The sequence below is a fragment of the Leptodactylus fuscus genome, unplaced genomic scaffold (assembly GCF_031893055.1).
Source record: "Leptodactylus fuscus isolate aLepFus1 unplaced genomic scaffold, aLepFus1.hap2 HAP2_SCAFFOLD_70, whole genome shotgun sequence".
Taxonomy (NCBI): domain Eukaryota; kingdom Metazoa; phylum Chordata; class Amphibia; order Anura; family Leptodactylidae; genus Leptodactylus; species Leptodactylus fuscus.
In genome coordinates, this window is record NW_027440735.1 from 464,825 (window position 1) to 481,374 (window position 16,550).

The following is a 16,550-nucleotide window of genomic DNA, read 5'->3' on the forward strand; positions in this document are numbered from 1 at the left end:
GGTAAGTAACCTATGTAGATGACAACTTCCTAGGTATTTATCAGTAGAAGGTGCAGAACCAAGGTAAGCTGGGACTTGTGGTTCCGCGGTCTCCAGAGGACTAACAGCATTTATCTACGTGAGATTCGACACTCATTGCTTTTCCTGGGACAGTCCCGGTGTGATTAGTATATATGTTAGTATATATATGTTGCCCTCATCAAACATGGCCGTCTGGTAGTTGTTGCGTCACTTCCGCAGTGCGGTGACTTCGTAACATGTAAACACGGAAGTCCAGTGTGAAAAACAAAGCGGCTATCGCCACAGCCAGGTAGACTGAGGGGCACGGCGGCGCGATAGGAGGCATGGCGGTCGGCGCTGTCACGATATAACGACTCTCTCTCTCGTTACAGCCGGGGTATTCCTGTCAGCCATGGCCCAGCAGCGCGGTGTGAATGGTCTCCGGTTCAACCAAGACCAGAGTGAGTGCTAATGTGAACAGGTCGTGACTACAACACACAGCAGTGACGTCACCGAGCGGCTATGGTGGGCACCAGGGGGCGGGGCCAGAAGCAGCCCAAGATGGCGTCTATAGTTGACTTTATTGAGGGGTTGTTCAAGGAGCAGAGACACGTTATGGTGGAGATAGAAGAAATAAGTGACCCAGGGGTGGGCACTACTAATACTGATCTCCCATCTTCTACAAGCCGGTCACTATATGGACCACTATCTGTAGTGTATGGGCGGCTTTAGGCACCGCAAGGTCTCTTAGGTGATGATACCAGACATTCAGACTTTAATAGTTCTTATTTATCATTATGGAGGTTACCAAGGAGCCATTACTGATGAAATAAGCCGCATGTACAGGAAAACCCATCTAAGGCCGCCATGCAGAGGGTTTGTGGCGATCCCCTGTCACGTGACCACTGAACCTGTAGTGCTGTGTATATTCTGTACAATACTGTCTTGATAAGCCAACACTTGACCTACTTCTGTTTGATCACAGATGGGATATTCCCATCTCATGTAATGTTGGCATGTAGCTGGGAAATGCAATCCCTTTATGATTGTTTGGGGTCCGACCTCCTCCTATCCTGAGAATGAAGAGGCTGTAGGGCAGATTCCATTTTTGCTACTAACGCATAGCCTTTCCCTGCACAACGTCTTTCTGGTTATCCAGTATACACCAATGGATAGCCATGAGTATAGCAAGGAATACACTATTGGTGGGGGTCCTAAACTTGGGTCCCCTAGTAATATGCCATATCTTTAGAAGTTGAGAATACGTTTTTTTAAATCCACAAAGTACATTTACAGTGGGGCAGGGGTTCAGGGGTTGTCTGATCGTGAGTCATATGAGTGGCCGTCCAGTCCACCAGATCAGGGGCTGCCGTTATAGATCAGCTCACTATTTTGATTCATAGAGACTCTTCCCCCTCACAGACAATCACTTTAAAGCCCAGGAGTACATACTATACTTGGACAGTTATTAAATGGTTAAATAAACTCTGTGGAAGGACAGGAGACACGGGAACATGTGCCGATGAGACAATTGGCACCTATAGCAGAGACGTGGTACTCCTCTTCAAGTAATAGGAGCAGAGCTATAATTTCTTGGTGCCACCACTATACTATGAACAGGGCTGCATCTCCTATTCCCTGAATAGGAAAAACCAGATCAGATGATCAGTGCAGGTCTGGGTGTTGGACCCCCCACAGATCAGATATAATGACCTTGTATGCATTTGGCTGGTTATTAAGCTGGCTCTGTGACTTGACAGATCACTATTGGTTGTTAAGATGAAGCTTGCCATCACCAAGTAGCACAGGGTGGAAGCTTATCATGTAAGATGGAAGGAATGTTTTTGTAACAATTTTCCCCTCTACGGATCAGGCTGCTTCTGTTGTGCCATGGAGACCGGAGTGAGGATCTTTAACATTGAGCCTCTGATGGAAAAGGGACACCTGGGTAAGTAAAGTGGACTTTGAGTTCAGGAGTCTATGTGGTGTTCTTTCCTGAATGCTGGTCCTTGCTTTAGAATTATGGATGTGACATCTATAGTGATATCATATGACCACGTCAGCCAATCATGACATCGTTCTGTAGTCTGCGCCAAATTCATCCCTGATTCTGCCTTCCTTTTTAATCAATGAAAAGCAGAGATCAAAGCAGAACACGGAAAAAAAATAAGCTGCAGAGCTTACGGTGCGAAACCCACTATTAATCAAGCCCATCCATCTGAGCTGAATTGGCGAGTGAAAGACGCTCTGCTTTAGCTTTCTGTCATGGAAAGTTGTAGAGGTGGAATTTGGAGAGAAATTTGAAGTGGTATTCCACCTTAAAGGAGAAACCAGGATTGTAGGTGAACAGCAGCGCGGAGAAGACAAGTAAAGGTAGGAGAAGAATAGCCTTTCTTAAGGCTATTCCGATGTGGCACCTAGAACAAAATTGTGTGTGAGTGATAGGATCCCTTTAAATTCCACTTTCTTTGTGCCATGAGAACGGTCTCTAATAATTCAGGAACACTTCTGTGCGCCACAATTTAAATCTATGCCTGTCAGGAACTGATGTAGATTTCTGATATTTCTATTCCCCTCCCAGACAATTACTTTAAAACCCAAGAGTACATACTATACTTGGACAGTTATTAACTGGTTAAATAAACTGTGGAAGTTATGCCAGATATGGGTGCCCAGCCTACTTTGATCTCTGCCCACTGTCGCACATATCAGCGAGTGGGGTTGCAGAAGGAATACCATGGTGCCTAAGAAAAGGCATCAATCAAATATCTCAGGAAACCCCTTTAATAAAGGAGTTGTCTACGGATAAAACCAAATCTTGTCCCAACAAGACAATCCAAACAAGAAGAGACTGCAGCACTCGCAGCCCCTTTAAAAGTTGACCATTTGGGGTGACAAGAGTTGGACCCCCTCCGATGTAATATTGGTGGCCTAGCTAAAGGATTCTAAAAGGTCCTCATTAAACAGCAGGACCTTTCACCACCACATCCATTACTAAGCATCTGTTAATAGGAGCTGCTTCACTAATTCTTGTGCATTTGGAATTTTTGCTCTAGTTTCCACCATTCCCAAGAGCAGTGTCAGTCAGGACCAGGTGGAGGCAGCCAGAGTCAGAGCTCGGAATCGCACCCCTTGCATTCTCCTGCCTGACGCCGCCCTCCTGACATATCAGGCCTATATAGCATATCAAGCACTAAAACTAATGGCGCTTGTTTCTCAGGATGGTGGGGTCTAGAGAAAAAAAATCTAACTGTGTTGGAATTGATACAAAATCGCCTATCAAATTATTGAAAGAGCTGCACTGTGGTGGAAGTGGTGGAAAGTCCTCTTTAACTTTATTTGAACCAGCTAAAGTCGGCAGTAACTGGCAGTTGTTGTTTTTATTTCCTCTGTCCAGATGTGGAGCAGGTTGGCAGTGTCGGACAGGTCGAAATGCTGCACAGATGTAATCTGCTGGCACTGGTTGGCGGTGGGAGTAATCCTAAATTCTCCGATATCTCAGGTAACCACCTCTTACTCTGTTAACACCTCATGGTACTGTTTTAGGATAAGTCCTTACGTCTCTCTATTTTTTTATAGTACTGATCTGGGATGACTCCCGGGATGGGAAAGATAGGCTGGTGCTGGAGTTCACATTCACTAAGCCTGTGCTGAGCGTACGACTACGAGCTGACAAGTGAGTATATACTTTCTTCTAGGCATTGTATTAGTAGTCCTTGTAATTTAGGCCATGACGAGATTGACCTCTGCATGGGCTGTAGTAGTGAAGTGCTCTGTGCTTATGGCAGTATATGGGCGCTACATTACATACTGTTCCCTATGTAGTCTAGAATAAAAATATCATGTGATGTGATAGGCTATCAGGATATTTGCCTCCCTGCAGCTCTTCTCTGCCACTGCAGTAGCAGGACAACATGTTCACCAGGTATGACACCTTAGTAGGTTCCTGTGGTATAAAAATAGAGTATATATGACCCCAGTCTCTATTAGCCAGAGCGTTAGATATATTGGGTGGGGTCGTGTCCTGATAGAATGTTGGGAGACCCAGTCAGTGTATAGGGGTCAACCAAAGTGTACAATCCCTTTAAATAAATCAGCTGACTACCATGGGTCCATTTGTCTGCAACAACTAGTGGGCTGTTTTGACTCTTATAAAGGGCGAGTTTGTGAGCAGTGGACCCTCCTCTATGACGTCCATATACCATATTAGTTTGTGGATGTAAGACATTAAGCATATGTGTCATGGCAGTACAGATCACTGATATGAGTCAGGGCATACATAGAGCAGGGTGCAGAGCTAATAATATGTAGGGCATCAGTAATTCCTGTCACTGGCCTTTCGGCTTATACAGTTCTGCTGTCAGTCCCTTGTCCAACACAACCAGAATATCTTCATCTATGAGAAGGCTTGGCTATGAACTAACAATATGCATTCAATTTTCCAGGATTGTCATTGTATTGAAAAACCGGATTTACGTTTACTCCTTCCCAGATAACCCCACTAAACTCTTTGAGTTTGATACACGAGACAACCCTAAAGGTAATGGCTTTCAATCGGTATAAACTATTCACAGTTTCACACAGCTGTAGTGTTTGTATTACAGCTGCTAGACCAGCAATATCTAGACACAGGAGAATATGTTATTATAACTGATAATATTAAGTTTTCAAAGTGTGAACAGAGCCCTAGTGTCCGCTCCTCTAGGGATGGATGTAACTCATATGACTTCATGGTGTGATGTCTTGAAAGAGAAGCTTCTCTTGGTGATATTATTACTAAGATTTCTTACTCAGGACTTATGCCTCACACAGCCTTTTTCTGTCTGGAGAATATGGTCCACATATCGCTGTATTCCCCAGACTGGACACTGTCCTGAGAACTAGACTCATATTATCATTTTCATCTCTGATGATCTGTGTTACTGCCTCACCAGGGCACTACTGTCTCGTACTAGAATCATGATGAGATCGTAGTCCTGTGGTGAGGCTTTGACCAACAGCATTATATAACTGATACTTTGAGTTTGGGTCAGCAATCGAGAGCAGGAGTGATATATGGACTGTATTTTCCCTATGGAACATGGCCATTAAGGACACTTATCCGCCTAGTATCAGATCATTTACTGCTACTTTCTGTTCATCTCTGGTGGTTTTTATCTCTCTAGGCCTGTGTGATCTCTGCCCCAGTATGGAGAAACAGTTGTTAATATTTCCAGGCCACAAATGTGGCAGCTTACAGCTGGTGGTAAGTCTGTATCCAGCGATAGGGATTTTTCAGTAGCATTATATTCCACATCTAAGCACTTCCTCTGCTTTCAGGATCTGTGTAATGCTAAGCCTGGAAGCTCATCTGCCCCATTCACGATAAATGCCCATCAAAGTGAACTGGGCTGCCTGGCAGTCAACCAGCAGGGTACCCTGGTGGCTTCGGCCTCGCGTAAAGGCACCTTAATACGGCTCTTTGACACACAGACGCGGGAACAGTTAGTAGAGCTCCGGCGTGGTACAGACCCAGCTACTCTCTACTGGTAAGTGTGGTACATCCTACTCAGGGTGGTATTGCTGTAGGTTAGAGGCAGTAGTGAGATATATTACAATTTTCCTCCGTTGTGATATTTCTTGGATCCATAGAGTTGTGTTAAACTGATATCCGTTTAGAATATTCTGAAATGTTTATTACCAGTAATATCCTATGAGTAAGCAATGATAGAAATCCAGCTATGCCGTCCTATTAACATTGATGTTTCCTCGCTCCCCAGTATCAATTTCAGCCATGACAGCTCCTTTCTGTGTAGCTCCAGTGATAAAGGAACAGTGCACATCTTCGCTCTGAAAGACACAAAGCTGAACCGTCGTTCTGCGTATGTATCAACTAGACCTTCGGCGAATACAGTCCCTAAAAGTTTACTGTATATTTACTAGTGTTATTTCTCATCATGTTTCAGGCTGGCACGGGTTGGTAAAGTTGGTCCTATGATTGGTCAGTACGTGGATTCACAGTGGAGTTTAGCCAGCTTCACTGTGCCTGCAGAATCCGCCTGTATCTGTGCCTTTGGCAAAAACACTTCTAAGAACGTGAATTCTGTCATAGGTGAGTCTGACTTCACTTCACCTCTACATGTCAGCCTCATCCACAGGACAGGCGAGATGTAACATTGTGTTTCTTCCTCAGCTGTTTGTGTGGATGGAACATTTCACAAATATGTCTTCACACCTGAAGGGAACTGCAACCGCGAGGCCTTTGATGTATATTTGGACATCTGTGATGATGACATTTTTTAAGCTGCTTGTGATGTGACTGCGACCCCTGTCCTGAAGACAGAGACAGAGTAACCCCTGTACTATATGGTCTACGGGAGATGACTGCTGCTTTTATACAGTATTATTGTACATAAATTGTAAGTGACTGTATGTATTCATCCTAAATATTCCTGGTAGTAAAATGTAAGTACAACCCAGAGAGTGAATCTCATTAGCATCATTGATAAGTCTTCAGACATTACGCTGGAAAGCCATGCATTTCCAATCCTGGACAATGCCTTTAAAGGTGGGTATTCCAGTAAAGACAAGTTACCCTCATCCAAAGGATAGGCGGTAACTTGCTGACTAGTGATGGGTCCAACAGATCACAATAACTGGGCTGTTTTGCATTCTAGTTTTAATGGAGTTTCATTCATTTCAGAGACCACTGGACATAGCCAGAACACAGTGCTCTACTGATGCTTCTACTCCAACTGCAGTGCAAAACACCCCAGTTCTCCTATCAGTGGGGGTCGGACCCCATCATTAGCAAGTTCCACCCAGCCCTTGGTTAGGGAGTCATTTCTTGTTGCTGAAATACCCTTTAGAGATTGAATCCTTACTACACATGACCAGACACTAGATCTCTTCATTTTGTAGTTTTCACCACATTATAATGGGTCTCTCCCACATATACCAGTGATGCCTTCTTTTGCAGGGTTTCTTACAGTGTCCTGAATGCCTGTTTAGCAGACAGTTATCTATCCAAATTTCCATTCCTGTTTGGTTAAAAGGTTCTCAAAAAAGAACCCAGTCTTACCAGACTACAGCTTATTTTCCCTGAGAAATCCAACATCTGCCATTGCCAGAGAGTCAGGAGGCCTTCCATACATATCAGATGGTTGGGTAAATGGTGCCAACCCCAGGTTACATGACTGTTACCAGAATCAGGCCCCTGAATCCCAACCATCTCCTCTCCCGTGTTCACTCTTAGTTACCTCTGTTATAGGGGCTGGCAGAGTATAGTAAAGTACAAGTTACTAGAAGTGAACATGGAAGAGGAGGGAGGAGGTGGTGCATCTCTGAGCCAGGTGCTATGGGTGGAAATAACGTGGAATGCCCAGGTTCGTTGCCCAAAAGCCCTGGAGTAAGTAAATGTTCCAGGGCTTCCTGGAGAATCCCTTTTAATCTTATGTGTATGTTCAAAGTGGCCAGCCGTGTGACAACATGGTGACCATCACTGCTTAGATTTCATTCTAATGTTCCCTTTGCTAGAATAAAAGGAATACGTTCCAGGTTAATCTGATACACTTTATTATACCTAGTGCACAGTCAGAGGGGACCGTGTCACAATCCAACCCTGTACCAATTAGTTTTGTCGGGTGTTCTTTTTTTTGTTTTCTACATGTAGTGTATCATTGACAAAATAAACAAACAGTCTCATCTACTGGGTCCAGTCTATCGCCTATAAGACATTTATTTTATATAAAACCAACCACAAGGAAAATCCATGTTTGGGAGTTTAGATGCAGTAATATAATGCAGCATGAATGGTCCAGTCCAGTTTGCAGGTGTTAACTATCCAACAACAGCAGGTAATTTCTGCAGAGGATCAGGTGGTATCCGGCAGTGCAGGTCCAAATCTATCCATTGTCTTCACCACGAGAGAGAGGTGTTCTAAGAATGAGCTGACGGACACGCGGAGGATACGAGCTTCCTCTGCCTGCCAATGACTACGGAAATAAAATAAGAGTCAGAAGTCAGGAAGAGACTGGGTACATTAGACATTTAGAGAACTACTGCTCAAGTGCTGACTTATAGCTATACCCCCACAGCATTGCCTATGTCCTTGTGGCTGTGTCTAGTACTCAGTCTGTACTGGCACAGTCATCTGGGACTAATATCACTTCCTTCGTGGCCATACAGCTCCAGTCTGTGAAATGGAAAGAGGCAATGTCATGGGTACAGATTATTAGTTACGTGGGTTAATGGGGTCCCTGCTCACCATGTGAAAATATACATGAAAAAATAAACTGCTGCAGAGTTCTCCTTTTATATGGGTTTTACCAACAGGAAAATTTTGATGACTTATTCTTAAGATCAATTTACAAGACCTGGGAAGCCCACAGATCAATTGTTTGAAGACGTTGAGAAGAATCCAAGACTGTAAAAAGGAAAACTAGACAAGAAACAAAAAGGGGTAGGAAGGGATCATAGACCATGGATAGTACAGTATGTGTCCCATGGATCCCAGATGGACTGATTTTGCAGCTTTTTTTTTTTTTTTTTTAAGGGGCTCTATTATTGGGAAAACTCATTTTTAACTAAGCACATATGCTATAGATAGGCTATTCCACACCTAGATAGTAAGAACAAAATTCCAGCATTCACGGACAAGAAGATAATATAAAATCTTTCTCTTTATTTCTTCATATAAAACAATTCATTTCATAGTCCTAGAGGTGCTGTATCGGCAGATCCAGCATATCGTTATGGATGATAGCTACGCGTTTCAGGACATAGTCCCTTCCTCATGGCATGAGGAATGGACTATGTCCTGAAACGCATAGCTATCATCCATAACGATATGCTGGATCTGCCGATACAGCACCTCTAGGACTATGAAATGAATTGTTTTATATGAAGAAATAAAGAGAAAGATTTTATATTATCTTCTTGTCCGTGAATGCTGGAATTTTGTTCTTACTATCTAAGTCTACACTGACCGAGGGAGTCCATCGGTATCCGTGCATCTCGGCTAGAGGTATTTGGAAATTATTCACAAGCTGTTGGGTGAGCTGGAGTTATTTTTCTATATTTTTGTATTCCACACCTACCTTTTGTATGTTAATCCCCTCAGTCATTTTTGAATGAGCCCATCTGCTGTGTGTGAGAGAGAGCAGGTGGGCTGATGCTCTCACACACATGGCAGAGAATGTGCTCATTGAGACTTCCGGTGCACGCTGGAGGCTCATTATCTTATGAATAAAAACAGGTTCATTCAAAAATGACTGAGGGGATTAACATACAAAAGCTAGGTGTGGAATAGCCTATCTAAAGGCTATGCAAAGTATGTGCTTACTTAAAAAATGAGTTTTCCCAATGATAGAGCACCTTTAAAGGGGCTCTATCACTAGGAAAAGTCATTTTTAACTAATCACATCCGTGCATAGCCTTTAGAAAGTCTATTCCACACCTACCTATAGTATGTAAATTGCCTCAGTGGTTTCTGAATAAGTCCGTTTTTATTCATATGCTAATTAGACTGGTGCAAGATAGATCGTGCACACCTGTCCTATTGTTTTCTATGGGAGACTTCTGATGATGACGACTCAGCTTCCTGTTTGCTTCACACACATAGAAGATAATAGGAGAGAGGAGGCTGCTGGGAACTTCCTGAGCTGGCTGGAGGCTCATTAGCATATGAATAAAAACGGACTTATTCAGACACCACTGACGTTAGGTTCACACCTGAGTTCAGCTGTCCGTTCTGTGGTTTCCGTCTTCTGCATGCCAGAAGACGGAAACCACAGACTGGGTCCGGCCGTGAGCGTTTTATGCTCTCCGCCGCGAAACCGGTTTTTTTTTTTAAACTGGACACAGAGTACTGCATGTCCGACTCTGTGTCCGGATTATAAAACCCGGTTTCGCGGCAGAGAGCATAAAACGCTCACGGCCGGACAGCTTTCTCACCCATTCAAATGAATGGGTAAGAAAGACTCCTGCAGGTTTCTGTCTCCTGCTCTGTTTTATGCAGGAAATGGAAACCTGAAGTACGGACACCTGGGCGCAGATGTGAACTAGCCCTGAGGCAATCTACATACAAAAGGTAGGTGTGGAATAGACTTTCTAAAGCCTATGCAAGCATGTGTTTAGATAAGAGTTTTCCCAATGATAGAGCCCCTTTAAGCCAAAGCCAGCAGTGGATTTTGCAGAAGGGAGAAGTAGGAGTATTTTCTATATATTTCTCATTCCTTTCAAAGCCACTTTTGACTTTGGCACAAAAAAATGCAACATTTGTAACAAAAACACAGCTTTTTCTGCAACATGTGGCTTCAACTACTGACTACTGAGAAGGGGTAAGACTTACACATGGAGGACATGGTCTGTGATGGTCAGTGTCTTGCTTACACCTCCTTTTCTTGGTTCGGCATCTGGGCTCAAAGTGTCATGGGCAATCTGGGCTTCCCTGGAGGAGGGGAAGGGCACATTAAGCTGGCTATATCGTGGTTATGGAAGACAAACAGGACGCCAGACACAGTGAATGAACTGGAATGGCTCGGGTTCCTGGGGGGGGGGAAAGCTCCATAATCCCAGACTACTCCTTTACAGAGAACATTCTGAGCTAGCATTATATATCAATATGTGAACGGTGAGCGCTAAACACCTGGGACCCTCACTGATCAGCTGTGTGAAGAAGCTCAAAACTGCTGCAACCTCAGTCCCTAAACTAGGTCATCAATATGTCCAGCCCCCCAAAAAACTCCTTTAACCAGATGCTAACCGCCCATTGACTAAATACTGTACATCCGAAAAGGTTGCCATCTATATCTGCAAGGATGTACTTGTAGGTTCTGCAGACAACAGCAGCTGCTAGAACAGCTGATCTGCGTGGGGGTCTGAGTGTCAGACCCTGGCAGATCACATACTGATGACCTATCCTGTGCAAGGGGCATCAGTATGGAAAACCAATTTGGGGCTGGAATGCCCTTTCACATGGAGTAGTAGTTTATCTGCTTGGTCCCCATTGCTGATGGTGGACATTTCAGCATTTGGACAATCATATTTTGGATGCTCCTGCAAGACCTGAACCCAACCAGAACATCATGGTGGTCTTGGGTTGGTTCACCTAAATCAGTGGGTCTGAAATGTGCTTAGTGCATGGCTGTCTGGCAGTGGCCCTAGCATGTGCAGCAACCAATCCCTCTACAATGAGTGAGACCTCGAGTGAACGGGGAATGTGTGGCAGATTCCAACCAAGATAGCGACCAATCATATTGCAGCTCTCAGTTTCACAGCGTCTTTGGGAAAATGAAAGCAGCCATTTGATAGGTTACATAGGACAGTGGCGCATACCATTGTCTTGCCGGGTGTACACTGACGAGACTCACTGCAACAAATCAAGAGTCTCACACAGTAAAACAACTATCATAACCAAACTCTAGTCCGCCCCCGCTGTCTGATATCACCCCGAAGATTATTTTACAGTCAAACGCCCCCAGCCTAGTCACCATGTGGAAGGATACAATTGAAGTGGAGCCCCCGCCGTCATAGCGCACTCACAATAGAGAGCAAGCGAAGAGTACAGACAGGCATGCCGCGTCTATTACGTGGAGGACTTATCGTTGGTATCACGCCGTACTTGGCTGCTTGACAATAAACAGATATCTGGCGCCCTCTGCTGGTAGCTAGTAAAAGTGCACGTGAAAAGATGATTGTATGGAGATTGGTTGCCGGCCTGTCCCTGCCCCAGACCACTGTCCCTGCCCCAGACCACTGCCCCTGCTTTAGCTCACTTTTTTGTTTTTAGTTTAGGGGCTGTTCACATTATGATTCTGTGTACAAGTTTCAATGCGAAAAATAAAAGAGAATCATCAATCAAGTGTTTGAAAATTTATTGGGCGAAAATTAACTTAAAAGCGGAAGATTTACCTGTTTTCTACTATTTGCATTACAGTCAGTTAGACACCTATGGTGCGCTTCACAAACCAAAGTGGCCACGTGATCTTTTAGCAGCACCATGTCCCTTTTTTGTGACATGAATATGGAATATTCTGACAACTCTATTTTTTTTGCGATGGGACAGGCACGTAATGAAAACCCAAGTGGATGCCCACTCTTCTGTAACGCCTATTTTGTAGAGTTGCTTTAAAGGGGTTGTTCAACTCCAAATTGATGTGATCTGTGGGGATCTGACACCTGATCCCCACACAGATCAACTATTGCATCAGACTCAGAGTGCCTGAAGCTGCTAGTGAATGGGGAGCGCGTGCAATACTGATCCTATTCAAATAATAGAAGTGGCGCAGCAACCCTTTCCACTGCATAGTGGTGGTCCTAGGGAATGTGAGTGGTGCTGCGTGAGCTCCCCATACACTGCATAGTGGTGGTCCCAGGGAATATGAGAGGCGCTGCGTGAGCTCCCCATACACTGCATACTGGTGGTCCTAGGGAATATGAGTGGTGCTGTGTCGGGTCCCCCGTACACTGCATAGTGGTGGTCCCGGGGAATATGAGAGGAGCTGTGTGAGGTCCCCGTACACTGCATAGTGGTGGTCCCGGGGAATATGAGTGGTGCTGCGTGAGCTCCCCGTACACTACACAGTGGTGGTCCTGGGGAATATGAGAGGCGCTGCGTGAGCTCCCCGTACACTACACAGTGGTGGTCCTGGGGAATATGAGAGGCGCTGCGTGAGCTCCCCGTACACTGCATAGTGGTGGTCCCGGGGAATTTGAGCGGCACTGTGTGAGCTCCTCGTACACTGCATAGTGGTGGTCCCGGGGAATATGAGAGGCGCTGCGTGAGCTCCCAGTACACTGCATACTGGTGGTCCTAGGGAATATGAGTGGTGCTGTGTGAGGTCCCCCGTACACTGCATAGTGGTGGTCCCGGGGAATATGAGAGGAGCTGTGTGGGGTCCCCGTATACTGCATAGTGGTGGTCCCGGGGAATATGAGAGGTGCTGCGTGAGCTCCCCGTACACTGCATAGTTGTGGGCCTGGGGAATATGAGCGGCACTGCGTGAGCTCCCCGTACACTGCATAGTGGTGGTCCTAGGGAATATGAGTGGTGCTGCGTGAGGTCCCCCGTACACTGTATAGTGGTGGTCCCGGGGAATATGAGAGGAGCTGTGAGGTTCCCCGTACACTGTATAGTGGTGGTCCCGGGGAATATGAGAGGAGCTGCGTGAGCTCCCCATACACTGTATAGTGGTGGGCCTGGGGAATATGAGAGGCGCTGTGTGAGGTCCCCCGTACACTGTATAGTGGTGGTCCCGGGGAATATGAAGGGCGCTACGCGAGTTCCCCATACACTGAATAGTGGTGGTCCCGGGGAATATGAAGGGCGCTACGCGAGTTCCCCATACACTGAATAGTGGTGGTCCCGGGGAATATGAAGGGCGCTACGCGAGTTCCCCATACACTGAATAGTGGTGGTCCCGGGGAATATGAGAGGTGCTGCGTGAGGTCCCCCGTACACTGTATAGTGGTGGTCCCGGGGAATATGAGAGGAGCTGCGTGAGCTCCCCATACACTGTATAGTGGTGGGCCTGGGGAATATGAGAGGCGCTGTGTGAGGTCCCCCGTACACTGTATAGTGGTGGTCCCGGGGAATATGAAGGGCGCTACGCGAATTCCCCGTACACTGAATAGTGGTGGTCCCGGGGAATATGAAGGGCGCTACGCGAGTTCCCCATACACTGAATAGTGGTGGTCCCGGGGAATATGAAGGGCGCTATGCGAGTTCCCCATACACTGAATAGTGGTGGTCCCGGGGAATATGAGAGGTGCTGTGAGGTCCCAGTACACTGTATAGTGGTGGTCCCGGGGAATATGAGAGATGCTGCGTGAGGTCCCCCGTACACTGTATAGTGGTGGTCCCGGGGAATATGAGAGGAGCTGTGGGGTTCCCCGTACACTGTATAGTGGTGGTCCCGGGGAATATGAGAGGAACTGTGAGGTTCCCTGTACACTGTATAGTGGTGGTCCCGGGGAATATGAGAGGAGCTGTGTGAGGTCCCCCGTACACTGTATAGTGGTGGTCCCGGGGAATATGAGAGGCGCTGTGAGGTCCCCGTACACTGTATAGTGGTGGTCCCGGGGAATATGAGAGGAGCTGTGTGAGGTCCCCGTACACTGTATAGTGGTGGTCCCGGGGAATATGAGAGGAGCTGTGAGGTTCCCCGTACACTGTATAGTGGTGGTCTCGGGGAATATGAGAGGAGCTGTGTGAGGTCCCCGTACACTGTATAGTGGTGGTCCCGGGGAATATGAGAGGAGCTGTGAGGTTCCCCGTACACTGTATAGTGGTGGTCCCGGGGAATATGAGAGGAGCTGTGTGAGGTCCCCCGTACACTGTATAGTGGTGGTCCCGGGGAATATGAGAGGCGCTGTGAGGTCCCCGTACACTGTATAGTGGTGGTCCCGGGGAATATGAGAGGAGCTGTGTGAGGTCCCCATACACTGTATAGTGGTGGTCCCGGGGAATATGAGAGGAGCTGTGTGAGGTCCCCGTACACTGTATAGTGGTGGTCCCGGGGAATATGAGAGGAGCTGTGTGAGGTCCCTGTACACTGTATAGTGGTGGTCCCGGGGAATATGAGAGGAGCTGTGTGAGCTCCCCGTACACTGCATAGTGGTGGTCCCGGGGAATATGAGAGGCACTGCGTGAGCTCCCAGTACACTGCATACTGGTGGTCCTAGGGAATATGAGTGGTGCTGTGTGAGGTCCCCCGTACACTGCATAGTGGTGGTCCCAGGGAATATGAGAGGAGCTGTGTGAGGTCCCCGGATACTGCATAGTGGTGGTCCCGGGGAATATGAGAGGTGCTGCGTGAGCTCCCCGTACACTGCATAGTTGTGGGCCTGGGGAATATGAGCGGCACTGCGTGAGCTCCCCGTACACTGCATAGTGGTGGTCCTAGGGAATATGAGTGGTGCTGCGTGAGGTCCCCCGTACACTGTATAGTGGTGGTCCCGGGGAATATGAGAGGAGCTGTGAGGTTCCCCGTACACTGTATAGTGGTGGTCCCGGGGAATATGAGAGGAGCTGTGTGAGCTCCCCATACACTGTATAGTGGTGGGCCTGGGGAATATGAGAGGCGCTGTGTGAGGTCCCCCGTACACTGTATAGTGGTGGTCCTGGGGAATATGAAGGGCGCTACGCGAATTCCCCGTACACTGAATAGTGGTGGTCCCAGGGAATATGAAGGGCGCTACGCGAGTTCCCCATACACTGAATAGTGGTGGTCCCGGGGGAATATGAAGGGCGCTACGCGAGTTCCCCATACACTGAATAGTGGTGGTCCCGGGGAATATGAGAGGTGCTGCGTGAGGTCCCCCGTACACTGTATAGTGGTGGTCCCGGGGAATATGAGAGGAGCTGCGTGAGCTCCCCATACACTGTATAGTGGTGGGCCTGGGGAATATGAGAGGCGCTGTGTGAGGTCCCCCGTACACTGTATAGTGGTGGTCCCGGGGAATATGAAGGGCGCTACGCGAATTCCCCGTACACTGAATAGTGGTGGTCCCGGGGAATATGAAGGGCGCTACACGAGTTCCCCATACACTGAATAGTGGTGGTCCCGGGGAATATGAAGGGCGCTATGCGAGTTCCCCATACACTGAATAGTGGTGGTCCCGGGGAATATGAGAGGAGCTGTGTGAGGTCCCCCGTACACTGTATAGTGGTGGTCCCGGGGAATATGAGAGGCGCTGTGAGGTCCCCGTACACTGTATAGTGGTGGTCCCGGGGAATATGAGAGGAGCTGTGTGAGGTCCCCCGTACACTATATAGTGGTGGTCCCGGGGAATATGAGAGGCGCTGTGAGGTCCCCGTACACTGTATAGTGGTGGTCCCGGGGAATATGAGAGGAGCTGTGTGAGGTCCCCCGTACACTGTATAGTGGTGGTCCCGGGGAATATGAGAGGCGCTGTGAGGTCCCCGTACACTGTATAGTGGTGGTCCCGGGGAATATGAGAGGAGCTGTGTGAGGTCCCCGTACACTGTATAGTGGTGGTCCCGGGGAATATGAGAGGAGCTGTGTGAGGTCCCCGTACACTGTATAGTGGTGGTCCCGGGGAATATGAGAGGAGCTGTGTGAGGTCCCCGTACACTGTATAGTGGTGGTCCCGGGGAATATGAGAGGAGCTGTGTGAGGTCCCCGTACACTGTATAGTGGTGGTCCCGGGGAATATGAGAGGAGCTGTGTGAGGTCCCCGTACACTGTATAGTGGTGGTCCCGGGGAATATGAGAGGAGCTGTGTGAGGTCCCCGTACACTGTATAGTGGTGGTCCCGGGGAATATGAGAGGAGCTGTGTGAGGTCCCCGTACACTGTATAGTGGTGGTCCCGGGGAATATGAGAGGCGCTGTGAGGTCCCCGTACACTGTATAGTGGTGGTCCCGGGGAATATGAGAGGAGCTGTGTGAGGTCCCCGTACACTGTATAGTGGTGGTCCCGGGGAATATGAGAGGAGCTGTGTGAGGTCCCCGTACACTATATAGTGGTGGTCCCGGGGAATATGAGAGGAGCTGTGTGAGGTCCCCGTACACTGTATAGTGGTGGTCCCGGGGAATATGAGAGGAGC

The 16,550-nt window shown here is 47.4% G+C and overlaps 2 protein-coding genes across 2 annotated transcripts; one reads left to right on the forward strand and one right to left on the reverse strand.

Annotated features, from left to right (window-relative positions):
* Nucleotides 1-251: 251 nt before the first annotated feature.
* LOC142188725 (WD repeat domain phosphoinositide-interacting protein 4) lies at nt 252-7,692 on the forward strand. The gene is made up of 11 exons (XM_075261964.1): nt 252-310; nt 393-461; nt 1,874-1,948; nt 3,398-3,502; nt 3,580-3,676; nt 4,446-4,540; nt 5,166-5,245; nt 5,320-5,528; nt 5,760-5,861; nt 5,946-6,091; nt 6,173-7,692. The coding sequence occupies exons 2-11, from the start codon at nt 413-415 to the stop codon at nt 6,280-6,282; spliced, it is 1,068 nt and encodes a 355-aa protein (XP_075118065.1). The 5' UTR covers nt 252-310; nt 393-412; the 3' UTR covers nt 6,283-7,692.
* Nucleotides 7,662-11,623, reverse strand: LOC142188726 (EKC/KEOPS complex subunit LAGE3-like). The gene is made up of 3 exons (XM_075261965.1): nt 11,487-11,623; nt 10,331-10,459; nt 7,662-7,973 (listed from the first exon to the last, which is right to left on the reverse strand). The coding sequence occupies exons 1-3, from the start codon at nt 11,510-11,512 to the stop codon at nt 7,853-7,855; spliced, it is 276 nt and encodes a 91-aa protein (XP_075118066.1). The 5' UTR covers nt 11,513-11,623; the 3' UTR covers nt 7,662-7,852.
* Between the last annotated feature and the right edge of the window lie 4,927 nt (nt 11,624-16,550).

Excerpts from the sequence above, each read along its gene's own strand:
- LOC142188725 (XM_075261964.1), top strand. The coding sequence starts at position 413 with ATGGCCCAGCAGCGCGGTGTGAATGGTCTCCGGTTCAACCAAGACCAG. Across the intron at positions 5,862-5,945 it reads AAGCTGAACCGTCGTTCTGC|GCTGGCACGGGTTGGTAAAG; the intron begins GTATGTATCAAC and ends ATCATGTTTCAG. Across the intron at positions 6,092-6,172 it reads GAACGTGAATTCTGTCATAG|CTGTTTGTGTGGATGGAACA; the intron begins GTGAGTCTGACT and ends TTTCTTCCTCAG.
- LOC142188726 (XM_075261965.1), bottom strand. The coding sequence starts at position 11,512 with ATGACGGCGGGGGCTCCACTTCAATT. Across the intron at positions 10,460-11,486 it reads GCGGGGGCTCCACTTCAATT|CCAGCTTAATGTGCCCTTCC; the intron begins GTATCCTTCCAC and ends ACCACGATATAG. Across the intron at positions 7,974-10,330 it reads ACAGACCATGTCCTCCATGT|TCATTGGCAGGCAGAGGAAG; the intron begins GTAAGTCTTACC and ends TTATTTCCGTAG.